This window comes from Strigops habroptila, chromosome 9 (assembly GCF_004027225.2).
Source record: "Strigops habroptila isolate Jane chromosome 9, bStrHab1.2.pri, whole genome shotgun sequence".
Taxonomy (NCBI): domain Eukaryota; kingdom Metazoa; phylum Chordata; class Aves; order Psittaciformes; family Psittacidae; genus Strigops; species Strigops habroptila.
Genome location: NC_044285.2, coordinates 15509311 through 15531314, shown reverse-complemented (window position 1 = coordinate 15531314; position 22004 = coordinate 15509311). Strand labels below are relative to the sequence as shown.

Here is a 22004-nt window from a genome sequence, read left to right as displayed (position 1 = left end):
AAAGTTGGTTTGCTCTTTAATGAGGCCGTAGCGCGCTGAAAAGTTCTTTTCAGACCTCTTGTTTCATTAAAATTAAAGAACATTTAAGAAAAGAATGAGCTATGTATTCAGTTTTTAAAGTCAGTTTTACCATAATATTTTACTGTAAACTCTTCACTGTGCTAGTTAGAACTTCATTGACAGAAAACTTACTGTAAAGCCTCATGTGTCTTCAGTTTCCCCTGGAAGTGGAACAGCTATGTTTGCCAGTGCCACAAAATCCTTTGGTTTCATCTATCTTCCCGTCATTCCTATACCTGACAAAGCTTATTGGATTTTACCCCAAAAAATCAAGAGTTTTCTCTTAAATGAAAATCAGGAAGTCCATTGTCATCTTAGAAAGAAAAATGGTGTGAAAACTACTTAAGTGACATCATATCTAATGCAGTAACTTCACCCTTCTTTGACTTTTAAATAAAATTCAGAATGACAGCTCTGAAATGTGGAAGCACCTCAGATGTCTTCAGTTTGAGTTCCCTTAGTCAGGAACCTTTGGAAATACTTCATCCATATGACGTGAAAGAGACAAGTCATTTTGATTTTCCCTTTTACTAAATGCTCAATTATTTGACTACTGGCAGCACTAGAAAGCAGAAAAGTTGTAACAAAATAAATCAGCTGAAGGGAATCCTGATTTTTCTTCCTTATTGGAGATATAGATGTTAATTTGAAAACAGTATTCAAGTTAGGCTCATAATAAAGCCATGAGATTGAACTATCTTCTCTGATGCTGCTGGAAATTGTTTGGATTCTTCACTGAGCTGTTAGTTCAGATTAAATAACTTCCCCTTAGCAAATCCATTAGCAAACCTATTTTCAAATGTGAACCTACAGGTGTGTAACCACAAGAGATACAGCCATCTGCATCCACAGAATCTGCATCTGCAGCAGATAGATTCCTTCTAAAAGGGAGAATATATGCTCTCTTTGGCAGGCACAGAAGAAATGAGATGCTAAGACTCAGAATCTTGTAGGTATTTAGAGATCCCTAGTTACTGTTTAAGTGCCTACTTCATAAGAAATGGTGTCTAAAAATCCTTAAAGGTCTAAGCCTTTGTGACCATCTTCACTGTAGGAACAAATACCTATGCTAACAGAGGTTTTAGAAGATCATATTCTGTATGTTTTTCAGTTCTCCTTCTGATATCATTACTGTTACCAGCAGTGTATGTGGTATTTCTTACTGTTAGACCTGAAGAGAAAGGATTACGGAGTTAGCTTTGAGCAGAACAGCTGGTTCAAAGCCTCTGTATTAGGTTTTGAAACTGTCCACTTCATATCTTCAGCAGACTTTTCATATGACCTAGGATAAATGGCGTGGCCTCTCAGTCATGGAGATTAAATGGCTGGCTAACACAGAATGCTGGGGTTTGTGTACAGTGTTCTGTATGTAACATCTAAATTCTGTTTTGGTTCTATTTTAAGTGCTTAAGATCTCTACAAACCTGAACTGTAGTTCTTATTGCTGGGTGTGGGATAATTACAATATTCTATACAGGCATGTAACAAGAGTAATTATATAAAAAACTGCAAGCATTCAGTTAACTGCCACCACAGAGCTATGTCTTTTCTGAAGTGGGGAAAGGTTGTACTTAAAGATGAAAGAGCAATTTAAGAATATATTATTGAGGGTATTTTAGTTAGTTTGGTACACTAATTGATTTTATGATAGTGATTAGTTGTTTTTGCAATGTTAGGAAACTAAATAATTATGCCAAAAAGGTCAGAAAGAAAACATTCTTACTAGTTTGGGCCTATTAAGGTTTTAATCACTATAAATGACCCAGGTTTAATTGAGTTTGTGAGCATTTAGGTCAAACTGGACAGTACGCCAAATCTTAAACACCTCAATCAGGCAAAATTCGTGAAATCAACAGGGGATTTGTTTCAGTATGGGCAGAAATGTGTAATAATTGGCTTTAAAAATAGCATGACAAGCAAGTACAAAAGTCTCTGGCTTCAGAAGCACAGAAATATTTTCTTTAGAAATTCGAAGAAACCCATAATGCTTAGTAAAATTGTTGTGCTACAAGAAGTGAAAAATAATCAAGTGCTAGAAAAAAGGCAGTTAAAATTATCCTGATTCTATATAAATGGAGGCAAAAGGGCAGTGGAGAGCAGTATAGTCAAGTAGTAAAGTTCAGCAAGTTCTTAAAAGTAAGAAATGTGAACACTGTGGAAAAAGTAGATTTGAGACATATGTATAAATAACTAGAGCAGAACAAGGCTAATTTGAGAAGCAAGACGCTAAGTAATTCAGAAAGGGAATATTCTAGCATGCTTTCAGTTGCTCAGTGTCTACCACATTTACTGGTCCGGTTGTTGCCCCTGTGGTCGTAAATGTTTTTGAACCTTTAACAAAATTGCACCTATATGTTAAGGATTACATAGTTAGGGAAAAAAACCCAAACCTCCAGAAGTGGTGAAGTTGATAAAAGGCTACAGTAACACCTGGGTCTGGCTTCAAGGTTCCCGTTTTGTTCTTTCTGTATTTGCACATCTCATATGGCCTTCATGAACTTCAGCTTTTGTATTTCAGTGTTCCAAATCCTGTGAAGGAGGATTTCGGGTTCGAGAGGTACGATGTCTGTCAGATGACATGACAGCCAGTACTCAATGTGATCCACAGCTTAAACCTGAAGAAAAAGAACCATGTAACACACAAGATTGTATCCCTGAAATAGGTAAGGAAGAGGAAGCTTCTGGTTTAAATATGGAACTCCATCTAGTGGAGAAAATATTTAATAGTCTTGCAGAGGTGTTGGAGTATATTTTCTTCGAGTTCAGGGCTTTGCGTAAAATACAGCTCTTTTCTATGGTGTAAAAAAAAAAAAAAAAAGCAGGTTTTAATTTCCAATTAAAAACTTTTTTCTTGTAACATGTAAGAAACTGGCTTACATTTAAAGTTGCTGAGAATGTGAGAAATCTGCTTCTTGTGAAAATAGGACGTAGAGGGTGTTTTTATGCAGCATCCTTGCATTCTCAAAGGCTTCTCTTGGCAGAGTCTTTAAAACAGAAAAAGGATTGTGTACAATATACTGTATTTTGTAGCAGGTTCTATAAAAGCCAATAACATTAAACTAAGACATTAAGGGCAATTAAGCAATTTTCTTTTATGTAAGGTAAATGCATACCTACCCATAATTTGGCATTGGAATTAGTCAGTCAACTCATACAGATTTGATTTTAATACTAACAAGGATGACTAGGAAAAGGAAGATGCAAGTGACAGAAACACATTCTACAACAATCTTCAGTTGAGAATTATTTAAGTTAATAATTTAAGATAACTATATTAAAAAATATACCAAAAAACAGCCACACACACACTCCCCCAAACCCCCACAACAGGATAAACTGGGATAGGTGCATGTTTTCCACAGTTTTATGTATCTTTGTATTAAATATAGAAAATCTTAAATAATATAACTAATTTGCATTGGTAGCCTATTTTAACATGACAGTGAATGTTTAAATATAGGTGCAAGGGATTTCACGTGGTAAAAAATAGGGGGTTGGTTATTTGTCGCTCTAACATTGCTTTTTTAAATTTCTTATCTCTTCCTTTTTCTCCGCAGATGAGAACTGCAAAGACAAATACTACAATTGCAATGTGGTGGTTCAGGCCCGGCTCTGTGTCTACACCTATTACAAAACAGCCTGTTGTGCATCCTGTACACGTGTGGCAAACAGACAATCTGGGTTTCTAGGACGTAGATAACAAATAGTCTTCTACTCAAAGCAGCAATCTCAGTCTTCAGACGGCACTTGAACAGTGTTACTGTTTGACTACAGCAGGTTTTAGCTTCTTAGAGATGGGTTTTATATTGCTGAGTACATCAAGACTATGGTTAAATTTCACACCCTTTCAGTTACAGTTATTGTGCAATTATCTTTTTTAAAAATGTTTGTTTTAAACCCACAACCTTTTTAAAGCATTAATTTTTAATGATACTATTCTTTGCACCTGCTCATCAGATAACTAATTATTTAAAGAATATACCAGCCTTAGTATTGTGAAATTAATGAAAACTAGATCAGTCACAGGCAATTACTGGAGATATTTGACCAGTATGGATACAGCTGCTGCATTATTTTCTGAGTGCTCGCTCTTACTTGGTATTTGGGACTGCCTTAAATTAGGTGACTAAATCAGTGAAAAATGCACATGAGAAAAATTACTTCACAAAGAACCAGACCCTTGAAGATCCATTTACCATCAGTTTCTTAGAACTCTAACATATATTTTTAATTGCTTTGGTCCATTCATAATAAAGTAGAATCACTGTTAAGCTCTCTCAGTTGTACTTTTAAGTAACTTCCTGTCCTCAGGCAGCAAATACATATACACACTTGACTGCCAAAAAGTGCCTTAATATTTAATTCATAAACTCTTGAAGTTATACTTTTCTAATTTTGTATGGATTTTAAAATACATTACCTACCAGAGTGCCACTAGACCCTTTAAGTCTTTAACAACTGCAGCTGTCAGTGAGACAGATTTACCAGAAAGTTGAAGAGCCTTTGTGGCTATAAAAAGGTAACTTTCCTTTGGCAAGGTCTTCTTCCTGTAGAACAGTTATTTCAGTGCCTGATGTCTCTGCACTACTGCTTAACAACTACCATACCAAAGTACTTTGTCCAGACCTAGTCTGGATATGTCACCAGTTTCTGAAACAACCACCAAAGGATGCAGGCCTCTGTGCTTTATAGTAATCTGTTACTTTTGGTACCAGGGAGCAGTATGAGTGTAGTAGCTGAATATCTGTAAAAAGAAGATCTTAGCTACTGACATTCTTCAGATTTTGATCTACAACATACTTGTCTTTTTTTAGTCAATGTTTCATCCTGCAGATCTACTCTTATCATTCTTTTTCTACTACTTAAGAATGGCTCCAGACTTAGAGCTGAATTGGTGATTTTTCAATTCTGCAATTACAGTTGTCAGGCTTGGGACTTGCTAAAAGCAAACTGAATGTGCTATGTTTTGCATTATCTGCACATTCTCTTTACCTGAGAGGTCTTTCAAATGTGTAAATAAGGCTGAAGGATAAAACAAACACCTCTGCTTATTCAGCTGTTTATTACAGCATATTGCTTGTAAATTGGTGATAACCCAGCTATGCATCTATTTCTAAGGTGCCTATTGTCTGAGTTCAAAAACCATTTTAATAATCTCTGCTAAGTCACTCCCAGTGATATGATACAACAGTGATTAAGTGTCCTGCTGCTGCTGAAGAGCCATGTTTGAGCCTCACTGTGTATTCTTTTCTTCTTACTGACTTGGCGGAGAGGATGTAGAAGAGAGAATGGAGACAAACCTTAGATTTTTTTGATTCGGTCACTGGTAAAAAGTATATTTTGGACAGGATGAACTACTATTGTTTGACTAAGTGAAATGAAGAAGCGTTTCCCCCAAAATTGATAGTTACTCTTTGTGACTGTAAACCAATAATGTCATTGGCTGTTTCTGTGCACCTTGATCTGGGCTTTTTCACTGTAATTAATTGATATAAAGCTGTTAGAAACAGAAATTAGAAATAGAAAACCTTTCATTTGGTTCATGAATCTTTCACAGTCATATTCCCTTGTATTATAAAGATTTATCCATGAAAATAACTTACAGGTCTATGATCATTTTATATTCCTCAGATTCTTGACCAAAGAATGATACGGAGAAAGTGCAGCATAAACAACTCTGGAATTCAGTGTTTGTAAATACAGATTTTCATCTGGATATCTCATTGCAGCAAATCTTGACATACAGTATGTAATTTTTGCTGTTGTCTCTTTTGTCCCAAGGAAGTGCATCCTGTCAGCTTGAGGGAAGTACCTGTCCCATAAAAAGGCTTTCTGAAAACCACAAGGTAAATGAAATGCAGAGAGGAATCAGGTTTGCAATCAGTTCACAGAACATAATCTGCTGGCACACACTTTTGGCTGTGGTACAGCCACTCAGACAGGTGATCCTGGTCCTTTATAAAATACGTTATTTTGCTCTGAAATTAGCCATTAGGTTATTTTACAAAGATGATCATCTTGTAGGCTCCATTAAGGTGCCACTAAAGTAAACAGAGTTCATGGGAGCTAAATATCAAAGAATATAAACAGACACATATCACTATAATCCTGTATTACATCTAATGTATACAGCGTTGTGAATTGAATGCAGTGAGTTATGGTTGTACAAACTGTACTTTTTAGTAAAGGGACATTTTTCAGATGTATCAGATAAAACAAAAGTAAGATTGTGTCACCTAATTAAACATCAGATAATAAGGAAACTGCAGAATGTTGCAGAACTTACTCATTTATCATCTCATGTTGTGTGTCAGCATAATCAAAGTAGTTGTTCCTGCTAAATGAACTAACGAATCCTTCTTTTCAGCACTTTTATGTAGTAATATTATATACAAAGAAAGTGCTACAGAAGATTTCACTATCACGCAAAGTGCACTTTTGAAAATGTGACTATAGCAACTGTTTATTTTAATAGAGCAGTGCACCAAGTTGGGATGATGCCTGCAGACGGCCTGATTTTACTTTCATTGTAAATCAGAGGTGGACTTAATGAATGCAGTCAGTAGACTTAGAGCGGGTGTAAAACCAATATAAGTAAGAGATGATGGAGGCTTTTGAGCTTGAATGCTTTAATTTCTTTTTCTGACATTTTAACACCATCAAAATCCCACAGAATGGTGGAAAAAAATGCTTCCTTGCCTTAAAGATTTTCACCTTACACAATCCAGTAACACCAGAGTAAGTGTAGGAAGATTGCTGTAGATTGCTGATTTAAAGAGTCTAAGTAGTTTAACTGCTTATAGGGGTAAATCCGCATACAGCTTTCGTGTCTTGCAGACATGCAGCTGGCCAAAATCAGCTCCATCCAGAGCAGGCTCTGTGTTCCGAAGCACTCTCCTTCTGGAATTAAGGACTGCTGGTGCAGCTGTTTATCAAGGGTCCATCAGGGTTTGCTAGCTCCTGCACAATGTCAGATCCAAACATATGTAGGCAGAATTGCTTGTATATAGCAATTGGATGCCAAGTTTGAGAGCTCTTACTAGCAGCACTGAATATGGAGTTCTCCCTTCTTCTGACTAGCTGAGAAAACTGAAGATGATGGTGTGGAAGCATGAGGGGTTGCTCCTGTGGGACTGACCCTTTGTCTGACATGGCCAGCAATGAGACAGAGTTAGTATCTGCTTTAATGTCTCTGACCTTCAGTCCGCAGGGCTCTGAATTAGGGACGAGGTTGTTAGCAGGCAGTTGAGTGCTGGGGAGAGCACTGCGGGAGACGTGTTTGTGGAAGCCTGCTAGCCTGGAAGTCCAGCTGTAGTGTATGCCCAGTGATGCAATGCAGGACTACCTCAGTATCCCTGCACAGGGAAATAGTATCTTCCTCTTTACACACATAATCTATTTTCTTTTTTTTTTCCCCCCCCAATATTTCAGCAAATGGAGAACTTTGGGTATGAATAAAGCAGTGCTTAATGTTGTTGGTTAAATCCCAGTTTTATGACAGCATGGTGCAGTTCAGAGTTTGGTCCTTTTATACAGAAAAAACCCCAATGTGTTGCAGAGGATGTTAGGTTACTTGCTCATAGACTTGATAAAATTGGTCAGTATAGCCCTGTGAAACTCATAGAACAGAAGACCACATGGGGCAGCATTATTGCCAGGACCTTGCTACTTACTTTGCTTATGTGCGAGTCCTAGAAGGTGCCACTGAAGGAGGTAGATGCTGGAAACAGCTTATGGCTAGAAAAGGGGAGGTTATGCCTTCCTGAAGGAAATACTTTGCTTCCACTCTTTGTATCTATACCACCGTAAGTAGTAAAATGTGCTTTCCAGGGCTTTGCTTTTCTTCATCCTCATCCCAACCTGTCTCCCTTTAACACCCACAAGTGTCCTCCTCTTCCTCTCATCTCACTTCCATCCCTTTGTCCTTTGGATGACAATATTTGATTTTGCCAGAATTACTGAACTGGCCATTTGGTTGATAAGAATCCGTGTTGGAACCAGGCCCAGCTATTTAAAAGAACTATATTCCTGCCAGCCCAGTGATCTGTTTGTTTTTGTAGGGGTTTTTGTGTGTGCATGTGTCCATACTGGCTAGTTTTAAACGCACTGTATTAAAGTACCTACTGAATTCATTCCTGTGCAGTGAACCTGTGATTGCACAGCTATTGAAGTATGTAGTGGCTCTTCATTCAAACATTTATTGCATAAAAAAAGAGAATTGCTTTCTTCACAAAGGAAAAACGGTGTGTCTACCTGGTTTTCTTAAGACTTACACTTAATGTCTCTGGCTTCTTAAGAGCTGTTCTGTGTATTAGGCAGGTAATTTATGTGCATGTCTGTAATTGGAAGACACAAAACATGAAATTTTGAACACTGAAAGTAAACTTCCTTTATTCCTAAGCTTACAGAATATGTTTGTGGGGGATACCTTAGTTGTTTATTCAGAAAATGGAGTAAAATAATTATTTCTATATCAGAAATGAAAAATCACTCACTAAGCATTTTCAATATATCTTCAAGCAAACTTGTCATCACTGTAGTATCTCAGTATGGCTGACACTCAGACCTGGTGAAAGGGGGAGAATTCCCTTTAAAGGAACTCACACCAGACCTGAACTCAGCTCTGCTTCTCAGTTTTTAGCAACGAGAAGTTGTGAGTTCCCAATCTTCCGTATCCCCATTTATTATAATGGGTTATAGATAACTATCACTATATCTGGAGAGGAGGGGAGCTTAATTTTGAGCAATCATTGACCTTCCAGCGACAGCTCTCATTGCTGCCCTGAACTATTTCGTCCGTGCTGTGTTTGGTCTCTCGAGACCAGTGGCCTTGGCAGGGGTTGGGTACGTACAAACTTTTGAAGTCCCATCATAGTCACTCAGGATCTACATAGAGGATCAGGAAGGATTGGAGACAAAAGAAACCCTAACTTTTTTAATATGTATAAAATTTTCTACTTGACCCTCATAATTGATTTTGGCAGAAGGATATACTTTATTATAACTTATTTTGTTGTTATTTGTAAATACAAGATGTCTATGGGAAATATGTAATTCTGAGCTGTGTCTATGGAACAAGCCACTGCACCAAAATATTTCAAATATTTAGAATAGGCAGATTTTTTATTAAAAGGGACCTAATATGTATTTATTTACATATACGATTCAAATTTTGTCCAGCTTTTTCATTATACTAACCCAGCTTTTTAGGGAATTTTATAGCACAGGTATTACATATATATTTTTGTATATATGTCATACTGTAAATCCATAATACAATTTCCTAAACTTTCTGATTAGCCAGTTCCTTGAGTGAATTAAAGGGGGAGAATATAGGCAAATTGCTTTCTGACTCGTTCAGGAATATGTATCCATGGCAATGCACCTGAACCAGAACTGTACAGCATCCTTTCCATATTGTATACATTTTCTCTTTGATGAAAAAATGTTAACTATTTTTGTTTATGACTAATTTATTTTTTATTATTGTGAAAAATAAAGTAATTCAAGATGAATTTGTGCCATGGTTTCTTTCTTATTTGATTTGTTCTTCCAGAACTTCTTGAGAATCAAGTATCAACAAGGGTACAAACACCAAGGAAATCCTTACTCAAATTTAGAAGTGGACAAAATATAACCACGTTGCAAAAGGCTGCATAAGCTGTGTTGCAGCCTTGCACAAGTGATAGCAGCATCCTGACAGACTGCCCCCGAGACACTGGTGTCTATTATACACAGGAAAGGCGGCCATTTCCTGGTGGTCCATGGGGGCCCGTTCCTGTCCTCAGCAGGTCTGCTCCCAATGTGTTCTCACCTTGCCTGTCCATGTGCAGGGTAAGGCTCTGTCACTTCACCACACAGACTCAGCCACAGGAGCAGTTTGTGTTAACAGGAGGTGGGATGCAACCCCTCCTGGAGCAGCAGTGCCTGCTGTGCCATGACTGAGCTGGTGCTCGAGGTTTGGAATCTTGAAGTTCTTTGTAATTGCATCTGTTTTGCAGTCGGTGCTTTACCACTGGAAAATCAGCAATGTGACAGCAAAACAACCTTGGTGTGTGTGTGTGCAGCTGTGTTCCTACCACAGAACACGTTCCGGTGCTGAGGGAGCCTGCAACTCTACAGGTGGAATTTCTGTTGGTAGCTGCTGAAGGATCCCACGTTTTTTCCTTACTCCAGCATAACGAGACCAGCACTACAGGCAGTTACATTGCATTATAATTTCCCTATAAATAAGTGAAATTCCAAGAGAGAAAAACAATTCCAGAACTTTTCCGGAGATGCTGTTTTTGACCCTTCCTCTTTGCTGTTACGAGGCGTTCCGGATCCAGCCGGATTCTACGTTCTGCGTTTTACCCTGAGCTCCGCCATTGCACTCGCCACGGTCACAGCCGCCACGCCGCCTGCGCGCGGGGGGTGAGGTGGGGGGGGGAGGGCGCGGAGAGAGGGGGGGGCCTGTGGGCACGCGCCGCGCCTCGCGCCTCTCGCGCTGGAACGGCGGGCGTGTGGCGCAGGCGGGTGCGCGCGCTCCCTCAGCGGCGGTTGCTGTGCCCCGCGCTGAGGAGAGGCGGCCGCGGCGCCCGCCCCGCGCACGGTCCGCGGCTGCCCGCGGAGGGGCCTGATCTCGGTAGTGCGGAACGTGCTTCCCCGCCGCGCTGTAAGGCAGAGCCGGACGTGTGCACCGACGGGGTAAGCGCGGGACCGGCCTGGGCCGCCCTTCCTGCCCCTAGCGCTTGTTTCCCTCTCCCTGGGCTCTGCAGGTGGCAAGGTGCCTATCTATGTTTAATAGACATTTAGGTTTTAAGAAAAAGTAGAACTTGAGTTACTAAGCCATAAAATTATACGACAATAAATTCTTTGGTCTTCTTCCCCGTGTTCAGGGTAAAATCAGGAGTCCTGTAACAGATGCAGTACTTTTTCCCCACCATCTTTGTACATCAGCGAGGTGGTCACACCCATATGTGTGGTGATTTGTCAGAGCCTTCACACCTGACTAGCATGAAAAGGGTTTCATATCACAACATGCCACCTGTTTCAGGCCAGAGACTGTGGGTTCACTGCTTCCGATGGCTGATGCCAAGAGTGGATCTGTCTGCAGGCAAATACTGTAGCCAAAGGTACATAAGCTGTGTGCAACCCTGCACTGATCAGTTGTTGAGTGCAGAGTGCTCATCTTTAATGCCTGGCTCCACACCCTATTTCTGTGTTAAACTTTTGTTGGTTCAGAACATTCCTATGTAAGCAGTCTTATGTAGCTGTAGCTAGCCACATTTAAAGGAATTGGGAACAAAAGGAAACAGTTATGGAGTTTATTGATGAGGTAAAATCAAAGAGTTGCCTTTAAGAGAACCCAAACCCATAATTTTGGCTTTCCACAGGATGCAAGTTCCAGTGAGGAACAAATACAGAGAAGTCAGTGCTGCCTTCCACAGCTAGGCTGATCTTAGCATTGGTTTAGAAACAGCAATCACCTTTGATTTGGTTAGCTTGGGGTTTTTTTGAGGTATATGTATACAGAGAGAGAGAATGTAGCATATCACCTATCCAGAAAGAAATGCAAAGCTCTTCACACAATAGCTGAGCTTGAAAGGCACCTCTGGAGGCCATCTGCTTCAATGCCCTTGCTCAAAGCAGGGTCAGTAACGGCAGGTTGCCCAGGGCCATGTCCAGTCAGGTTTGAATATCATCATCATCCAAAGCTGTTTTCTTATTTTCAGATGGAATTCACTGTTTGTTCGGTTTGTGCCCATTGCCTCACTGCACAGCCATGGAAAGAGCCTGGCTCTGTTGTCTGCAGTCCTTCCAATCATGTATTTACACACATAATCCTAATTTTGACTTAAAACTTCCCTGCAGTCTTGTTAAAAACAATCAACAAAACAAATGAAAAGCCAACAGATACCTCATTTATGCTGTTTAAATCACTTGTTTAACTGAATTACTTCTCATCAACTATTACTTGTTACCGTATTACAAAATACAATTTTCTGCAATTATATGTTAAACAGCTCTTTTTTAATAGATGGGTGCTCAGAAGATTGAAGTGGATCTTTAGATTTTTCTCTGGTGTCAAGACACAAAAGGAGAATTTTTATGTTAAAGTCTCAAATTTTACCTTCTTTAGGAGTTGAACCCATACTGAAATGCCACTTCTGTTTGTTCCGAGCTTTTGTTTTGTGGTTTCCAAGGTGCATTCTCCTTCACTGTATCAGCAGTCAGCCTTTTCCTGAGCAGTAGGTTAGATGCAAGTGAGTAATTCTAAGATGTCTCCTTTTGCATCCTGCTACTAGATTTGCTACTGGTAGAAGAGAATGGAAATTGTGTCTTTGCTGTGGTGGTTTTGACAATTCTTCTGTCCTTATTAACTTGCATTTGTGTGACATGCTGTGAGAGGCTTTTATCAGGGGGCTAGTTCCTCCTGCCTTCTGTGGGTGTTAACACTCATAAAACGATAAGCTGATCTTGTCTCTAATGGAGCTTTTTTTTTCCCCCCACATACATTTCTTAAATAAAGTTGAGAACACTTCTGTTTACCTTAGATGATTTATGTACTAGATTGCTAAGGAAAGTAAGACCTATGTAAAATTGTATTAGGCCTTTGATTCTATTTCAAGTGCCAGAAGAAAAACAGGCCTATTTACTCCAGTGATTCTAAAAAACAAGGATTTTTTCTTTACCTGTGGTACGGAGGCATGGCCCAATTAAGTCTGGATGATGTTAATGCTCCTTACCAAGAACAGATGAATATCCAATAGAGCTTTTTTCTCTCAATGTTTTTTCCATATGAAGTTTATGAAAGAGGGGAGAAAAAATATGTAGTACGACCCCTTATTATTATTATTATTATTGTATTTTACTGGAAATCTATGTGCTTTTTAGAAATATATGCATTTTTAAAATTTAATGAATGATAGGGAACAACTGTAAGTGAAAACAGATGTGCAGGAACTACAGGTGGACTTAGAACTGTCATCAGTGGCTTCCACTGCTGAGTTTGTTCCAAAGAGTACTTTTTGCTCTGGAGACTTTTTAACTGGTAGGGACAAATGGTCACTCTTTACTGAAGAAAGTTGAAGGGGGGAGTGCTCTATAGTTGTGTTCTCTGAACTATGAAGAATATTAAGATTGGAATGTCAGTTGTGTTGTTTTATACAGTTGAAATGCCCGTGAAGATTTGATTGGAATCTTGAGGTCCAAAGCAGAGATTCTGGTGTAGAGTTGAAGCAGTTACTGAGTGGAGGAAAGGAAATAAATGCACATAAATGTCTGGCACAGCTTTGGGGACTGTAGATCATTTCTGTTGATCTTTTCTTCATTGCACTCGGCTGTTTTAGTATGTTTGTTCTTTGATACTCGTTTTTGTTTGGGATAAATCGAAAGAAAGTGAATGTTTGAAAAAGGAAAACTGACTTTCAAAAGAGGAAAAATCCAATAGGGTACATCACGAACCAAAAGTTAATTTACTCTAATATTAAAATAGCTTTTATACTGCATTCCTACTTAGTCATTGTGAAATTTTGAGTAAGGCATAGAAAAATAAATACTTGAAGTGCACGTAATACAGAATTAATGTAATGCACCTGCACTGTGATTGCAATTACCAGGACATATGAACGCAAATGGATCAGAGAAACATACCAGTGATTATCAAGGAAATCACATTATGGGCTTTCAATTTAATTTATGTTCAGCAACTGTAAAATCGTTCGTTAGTGCCAGACTGCGTCATGGTTTAACCCCAGCCAGCAACTCAGCCCCATGTAGCCACTTGCTCACTGCCCCTGTGTTGGAATGGGGGAGAGAGTTACAAGAGTAAAAGTGAGGAAACTCGTGGATTGAGATAAAGACAATTAAGGTAAAGCAAAAGCTGTGTGCACAAGCAAAGCTGTGTCCCAGCTATATCCCCTCCCAACTTCTTGTGCACCCCAGCTAGCTCACTGGTGGGGTGGGGTGAGAGGCAGAAGAGGCCTTGACACTGTGTAAGCACAGCTCAGTAGTAACTAAAATATCCCAGTGTTATTGACACTGTTTCCAGCACAGCTCCAAAACAGAGCCCTATACCAGCTACTATGCAGAAAATTAACTCAATTGAAGCTAAAACCAGCAGAAACTGTCATTTGGAATCTGTTATTTGGAGCACAGGTAATCTTTCTCCAGTGTGGTAGATAAGCCGGCATCTGAAAGTTGTATCTATGAACTGTACCTCTGTGGATTCCTTTGGTAAAAATGCAAATAATGTAATTCCCCAACATTCCGATTTGGTTTCTTGCTATGCATGTTAAAAACAAAAAACAACCAAACAAACACAACAACACAAAAACCCCAAACAAATCACCCCAAACCTTAGTGAATGTTCCTGTGCAACCGTGTGGATTATAACTACCTGGACCTTACCATCTCTAGTTCCAGTTTCTGAATCTTAAGTCAGATGACTGAAATGGCACTGGATCGCAGTTATAGTAATCCAGTAGAAGTTGGATCCTTTTAAGATAGGGAACTGTGTGCATCATGTAGTTTTATTTTTGCTTTATATTTATTTGTATGACCAAGAGGATAGCGCTTGTGAGGAAGAAGTGGCAGCTATTTTCAGTATTCTCAGGCTCTGGTAATGGTAAACACATGCAAACAGTTCCTACTTCTCAATTCAAGTTACCAGCTGGCTGTTACATTGTCATGTGTTCCTGTGGTGCGAGGCTGAAACAAAGCACAAAGTGTGCCAGGAGAACCAGCCGTTTTGGTATTGTGTTGTGGTGGAGCTTTGTGAAGGTAACCCTCCTTGCTCTGGAAAACTCTTGAAATTGCTAGTAAGCGTTTACAGAACCATGAATTTGGCGGTTGGAGAGTAAATTGGCAAAATGCAAAGGGAGCTACACTAGATGCAATACCAGCCAGTCTTTGGTCAAAAACATTTCTATTACGTGAATGGATCTCCTATTACCTGCAAGAGAAGATCAAAACTACTTGTGTGTTGCCATGAGAAGTACACTAAACTGTGTATTCTTTCCCTTAGGACATGGCTGGCTGTTGCTTCAGCTTTGCATAAGCCTTGGAAGGGATGTACCTTCTGGCTTCATAGTGAAACAGGAAGAAACGTGCCAGTGGAAGAAAATTTTACTGGAGCCGAAGATGATGCTTTGGAGCAAGTCTGAGGTATCCTCTGTTGTTTTTCTTATCCACTGTTCACTTGATTAGCTCTCTGAGAAGCATCCAACATGCTTATCCTACTATGTAGTAATTTGTTTTTACAAGCAGCAGCAATAAGCAAAGGGCTAAAATTATCAGATACTGTGTTTTCACCACTAGGATGTTCTCTTTGAACCAGATTTTCTGCTGTCTGAAAAAAGTCTCTTGGTGTTCTTGTTTGTTTTGTGGAAAGAATGCTTCCCTTTTTTTTTTCTTTTTTACAGTTTAAAGTTAAATTTTCTTGGAAATGGTTGCTATTGCCTTAGAAAGAAGGAGTATGCTAAGGTTACAGGCTGAAGTAGCAGTAGTGTGACTTGCTTAAAAAGACTGTCATACATTCACTAGGTCAGGTGGGCTTGTAACTATGAGTGAATGCTGTTTGGTTGCTGCAGAATAAAGGGAAAGGTGAGTTTGTAAAATCCAGGCCAGCTTAATTACAGAAAGCACCTGCCTGAAAAATCATTTTTGCTTGGTAACTGGACCAACTTGCTTAGCACTGAGTTCTGATTAAGACTGGAGAATAAAATGTCATAATGCTTTATAGTTTCATCCTAGAGATTGGTGAGTGGTGCGTTTAGCTATTTAAATGCACAGGTGTTCAGTCACTTTTCTGATGTGTTTTGACTCAAAATTCTGAAGAAGTAGGAGCCCGTAGCAGCAGTAAACCTTTATGCTATTTCAACAATGAGGTAGTGAAGGAGAGAAAGGAAGAACATACATACAAATGTTCTACTAACTTTTTTATAGCTGTTAGTAGAGAACCCTGGAAAAATGTGTTTATTTGAAAGATTGCTTTCAGTTTAAGGAGAGGGATATTCTGTGCGTACTTCACATTCTAACACTTAGAACACTGTGTCCATTTTTAATCATGTTCTTGCTGTAGCAATTTGACACATGCTACTTTTAATTTGTCATTATTGTATGAGCTACTGTTTTTCATTAAAACGTCTTTTTTTAAGCTAAACTGTAATAATTTGATTCCCTTTCCTCCTCCCCCCCCCACAAAAAAATTGAATTGGGCATAATCTTCTTTAGCATACAAAAACGTCCTAAAAATGCCTGACTTCCCTTATCTTTTCTTGATGTAAATTGATAAATTATGCTGTTGTACCAGGTGAGTAAGTACAACCTGTGGGACTTGGATGCAGAGCATGAAATACTTTTTATGTTATTAATAGAAGTAAAGAATGAGGGCAACAGATAATATGTGTGTGGCAGATGTGCAAACAGTGGATCAGCTTAAGTTCTTAATTCTTATGGATGTATACTTACATGTATACACATTGAATTTCCATGTTTTATGCAAGCACTTCTAAGGGCAAGAATAGAAAGCCAAATTGTGAATTGAAACTGTAATCTGAAATCAGTAAAGTGAAATAAAATAGGGAAAGGTTACATTATAAAATACTGCACTTGGTGTGTAAAATTAAATGATCAAATGGAAACTGGAGAATAACTGCATTGCAAGAAAAATCAAATAAGATGATTAATTACAAGTAGCATGTAGCAGTGACTTTTTTTTTTTACCAACCCGAGCTCATGCAAGAGTAATGATTTCTCTCTCACTAGAATTGAGAAGATCTATACTGGAATTATATGTAATATGGAGATTATTACTGGTGAATTGAAAGGAGTCCGGAAAAGGGAAAGCAAAATATGTTTGCCTCTATCCACTATGAGCAATTTTTAGTTGAGTTAGGTTTGTTTATTCTGGAAGAGGAAGCCTGGACATGGATTTAACAGTCCACAGTGTGAATTTATTTTAGGTTTTTTGATGTAATTATTTTGACCATTAGAAGGCTACTGATCAAGAAGAGAGTCTTGAAAGGATAGGGGGAAAAAAAAGGCAATCTAATTTTCAAGAAGGAAGATTACTTTTACCATGTGTAAAAAGAATTATTTTCTGACTGGGGGTGTTATGGTAGAATTGTTACAGGATAAGGATAATTTAGACAGATGTTTATTTTTGAATCTTGCCGAAGGACAGGAAGATGGACTAAGCAATCTTTTGAAACTTCTGTTCTTGACTGTATAGTACAGCAATAATGATAAGAATAATAAAGTGATTCTATTTGTCTTGGGTGATCTGTATCCTGTGAAATAAGGAATAAGCTGTGCTTCATTTCAGGAAATAAGCATATTTGGGGGGGGGGGCTGCTGAAAGAAAAGACTCTTGTTTTGATTCAGGATCTGGCAGGAGTGGATAAGTAGATGAAATTTATATACAGCCTCCCCTTGCAGTGAGCATCCAATTTATTTTGATTTTAATGAGCTCTGAATTGAGTACTTGTTTCTGTGCTACAGAACGATAGTTCAGTTGTCGTTCAGCTAGATTCATATCCTACTTCAGGGATATGCTTTTCTTTGGGGGTTTTTTGTTTGTTTTGGGATTTTTAAAAATGAGTATGTATTTTAAAATATGTATTCATAGAAAGCACATTCTTTTATGCATTTCCGAGTTATGAACAGTGGATCCTCCAATCCTGTATTTTCTGGAGACCTCTGTTCCTTCTTATGTACAAGCTTGTTCTCGTCATGCTGGAGTTGAACTTGGCTGTCTGGCCTGGGAAACCTCAGGCTGAAGTTTTAATTTAGATGTATTCATTTTTCCAACCAAAGGCCTGTATTGCTTAAAGCCACTCTTCTCCACTCATTCTTTCTGTCATCTTTCTTGCATACCTGCTTCTTAATTTCTTGCATGCCAGTTCTATCTTTTGCAGGCGGAGTTTTCAATTTGTAGACGCTTCCTCTTGAACAGCAAGAGACATATAATCCAAAGCTCTTTGACTTAAATAACATGCCTCCATAAATTCCTAGGATATTCTAGGTTTGAATTTCTGCAGTGTTAATGTGAAAATACAGACTTTTTTTTTTTTGTGAGATTTCTGCAATATCAGAACCTTCAACATTTTATCATAGTCACATGGTTCCCGAGTGTCACTTTTCCTAGAATCACTTCAATAACATACGGAAATCGAGCAGTAAATCCACTGTGGTTTTGAATGTTGTTAGCAAAAAGGTTGAAGCACTTGGCTGTGTACATGAGCAATGACCGATCAGACCAAGAGTGCTGTAAAATTCAGTTGCCACTTCTGCCATTCCTTTTCAGCTTCTGCTGCTGAAAACTGGTGATTTTGCTTTTAAAAGGGCAGAAGGAATGACTGCTTTCCCCTCCCCCTGCTTCCAGAAGTTAAGTTGTAGTTTCTCGACATTAATGCAGTATCAGTACCTTTAGGATCTTTTCAGTCCTGTATTGGAAAGACATGGTTTAATTTGGTATGAGTCATCTTGGATTAATTGATAATAATGCCCACATAGTTGCATGTGGGCATTTGCATCTTTGTTTTTATCACTCAGAATAAGAATACAATAAAATACTTAAAAATAGTTGTCAGCTAGTTTGCTTCTTTCAGTTTGGCTCTACAGCCTCCTAGTATTCCACAGGAGATGCAGAGTCACTTTTTACTAAAGGAGGACAGGTTTGGGTTTGGGTTTTTTTTTTAGTTTAAGTTTTTTAATATTTATTGGAAACTAAAATCTGCACTGTCTGATTTGGAGAGTCTTTATAGATATTTTCATCTAGATAAACATAGTATCCTGAGATCTTTTATTTAAACGTGTTTATTTCAGTTACATATCCACATTTTGTGTTTTAATGTGCTTTGTTAAGCAGCATGGTCGTATCTGAATACGTTTTGAACTGAATACATCCCAAGTCCTGCCCACTCCCTGGGTGTAACATTTTTATTATTTTTTTTTTTTCCCTTTTTTCCTGAAGTTATCACCAACAACAGAAAAGTTGGAGAGAAGTTGGAAAGGAATTTAATTCTAAAGCTTAGGTCCTTTCACTTTCAGAGTTGGTGCTCATACAGCACCCGTATGGGAAGGTCACCTCCCTTCTCCTTGATCTAGATGCATATAGTCTGAGGCAGCATGTAGCCTGCAGGCACTTGAAGCACAGCTAAGAAAATTTTGAAATGAAACTGGATCCATTTATTTTCATTTAAATTAATACTATTAAGAAAAACAGTCTTTTCCATTACTTGATTTCTGGTTATTATAGAGCAGAGGGAGTGGAAATTGTAGTTAGGAATTACATTGACTGTGCAACTTTCTACTTCAGATTTCTATTGGCATGTTGTAGCTTTTCAGTTAGAAAATATTAGCTGCAGTTGAGATGCAAGTGCCTTACAACAGAGAAGGCCAAATAACAATGTGTAGTGACTACAGCTAGTATCATTGCGAACACTCCCTTTTTGCTTGTTTTGCTGTGGTGGTTTTTTTTTAACTCTTCATGGTTTGTTTTATCTTTCAACATAAGTCAGCATTTAGATGTGCTTGAGAAGTGGCATAAGTTTGCTTTGTTCGGTGCCTTTCATTTTCAGAACATTGCAGTATGCTTTCCAAAAACTGGAAACTTGGGAGCACAAATACTTTAACAGTACCTTGCCCATTTCATAATGAAAAGACTTCATGAGGAGTTCTGTTGAACTAGTGCAAAAAGACCTGTAATAGCTCTTCTGTCAGAGGGCTGTGAGAGTACTGAATCTCCTAAGGAAGCCCTCTCTGCCACTAGTCCGGATCAATTTTGCTAGAAGAAGGTTCTAAGCAGGGTATGGATCAGGTGGTTGATTTCTGTTTTCTCCTGATAAAGTAATAATGAAGAAAATATAATTGTTTTTTCCACATAGAAATCTGAAGTATAGGATGTGTTCATAAATACTTTCATTAACCTGAGTCAGATCACTGCAATGTCACTTCCCCCAACCCACTCCCCCCCCCCCAAAAAAAAATATCTCTAAGGTGCTGTGCCTTTCACAAGATTTTCATAAGAATGATTATATATTCTCTCTCACAAACACCTACTTCCTGGCTGTTGTGTTACAAGTGATGAGAACATTGCTGAGAAACTAAATGAAAAAATCATCTTTTCTGAAGCTGTGAACAGATACTCTCAGAAGGCATAACAGGGACAAGAACTTGCTGTGATATACGTTGCTTCGTGAGAGCTTAACTCAGTTTTCAGATTGTACAGAGAAGAATTCTGCCATGTGTCCAGCATGCACACACATGCCATGGAAAGCCTCTGAAGAAGGGTTAAGGGCTGGGCCTTTGCCTACAAGCGTCTTTCACCACAGCAAATGCTCCAAAGAGCAACTTCTATCAATACTAAAATTTCCAACTGCAGATGTTCTTTCCTGTGTGTTCCTTGCCAGCCATTTTCTCATTACAGCTCTGGAGCAGTGATGGCTCTGTAGCCAACGTGCACTTGAATAGCCCTTTGACAGCTGTATTGGATTTTTGTTGGCATTTGTTTGAACTTTTAAACTGACACATTATTTTAGCAAAATTTGTAGAGAAACATTGCCTCTTGGTGTTGCTTGTTCTTTTCCATTGTATAACAACATAGTAAAACCTAAAAAATAGTCTAATATTTATACCAATATGATTGCATTGCTATGTAGCACTGTTTTAAATAATCTTTTCTTTACCTTGGAGAGCAAAGGACAGTGGCTTAACGAAACTTTTTGAACAAAGGGGATATACATGTGTTTGCAGATTTCTCAACAGAAGTTTTGGCACTTCTTGTGTCTGAATAAATTGTATTAAGAAAATGCTAATTTGTCTTTCTATCAGATGGTGTTGAAACTGAAATATAGTTAATGGTCATAAATCAGAAGTGGGAAAAGTTGCATTCAGAGGATCATGCTTAACAGCAACTGTGCTTTGACAGTTTTGAAGTATCAAATAGCATATTGGAGACTAATTAAGAGATCAGTGAGGGGTAATATTTATTTACAAATAAGGGATGCAAAGATACAGCTGGTTTAACAAAAATCAAGTTTAATCAGGTACTTGATAATGGCAGAGTATTGCTACAGCATCTTTGCACTTTAGGAGAACGTTCATGTAAGTTGGGGTGTTTCACTGTTCCCTTTTTCTTATAAGTATTCTCTGGTTCCTCCTTAATTGCGTGTGGTATTGCAAAATTCCTTAATCGATAATGTGGTCATACCAGTAATTTTAGCTGGCTTCTACCAAAATGTCTTAAAATCAGAGTGCATGCCTTAGAACACATAGCACTTTTCTAATTTTGTGAAGAATTTTGCATAAAGAGACTATTCTTGGGTGAGCTTAGAGCTTGTTATATGAGGTCTGTTTTCATTACAAAGCTGTGGTGCGATGGCAGGAGAAAGTACTGGGTCCTGGAAGTTATCCAACAAGAGGATGATTATTTCTTCTTTTTTGTTTACAGTGAGTATTTTAACAAATTGAGACATATGCTACAGTTTGGTAATGTAATTCATGACATCTGACAGGTACAGTAAGGTACAGCAGATGGATGCACACCACTATTTCAAGGAATGGCTTCTTTCTCTAAGTTGTTCTGGAGAAATCCTAGTCCAGAGATTTTTGGTTTTTTTTTTAAACAAGATATTTTTTGGTAATGTTGTTATTAAATTTTAAAAAGCAGCTGCAGTTGGTGGCAAGTAGCTGAATGAGCTCACAGTGATCTTCCGAAAGTACTATCTCAAGCTAATTATATATTCATTCCAACATGCTACCTACTGGTGATGAATTTACTACCAAATATAATGCCTATGTTTTCAAACTGGAATGAGTTGCAGCTGTGTTACTGTCTACAGAGTTAGAAGTGTATTGTTGTGATCTTCCTTTGCAAGTGAAGAATAATAATGATGATAAACCTAAACATTGTTGTCTTCATTTAGAAAGAAGGAAAGCTGAAGGAATATCTTCAGGAT

General features: G+C 38.4%; 2 protein-coding genes across 3 annotated transcripts in view; both read left to right on the top strand.

Annotated features, from left to right (window-relative positions):
• The window catches only part of THSD4 (thrombospondin type 1 domain containing 4), a 278723-nt gene extending 269588 nt beyond the window's left edge, over positions 1-9135 (top strand). For both annotated transcript variants that reach the window (XM_030497701.1, XM_030497702.1), the window contains 2 exons: positions 2579-2723; positions 3618-9135. In XM_030497701.1, the coding sequence (XP_030353561.1) occupies positions 2579-2723; positions 3618-3760 (288 nt within the window). In that variant the 3' untranslated portion in view covers positions 3761-9135. The remainder of the gene's footprint in view (positions 1-2578; positions 2724-3617) is intronic.
• Positions 5812-22004, top strand: part of MYO1E (myosin IE) — a 252434-nt gene continuing 236241 nt past the window's right edge. The window contains exons 1-2 of the mRNA XM_030497694.1: positions 5812-5906; positions 15068-15207. The gene's annotated coding sequence lies outside the window, so the exon portion shown is untranslated. The remainder of the gene's footprint in view (positions 5907-15067; positions 15208-22004) is intronic.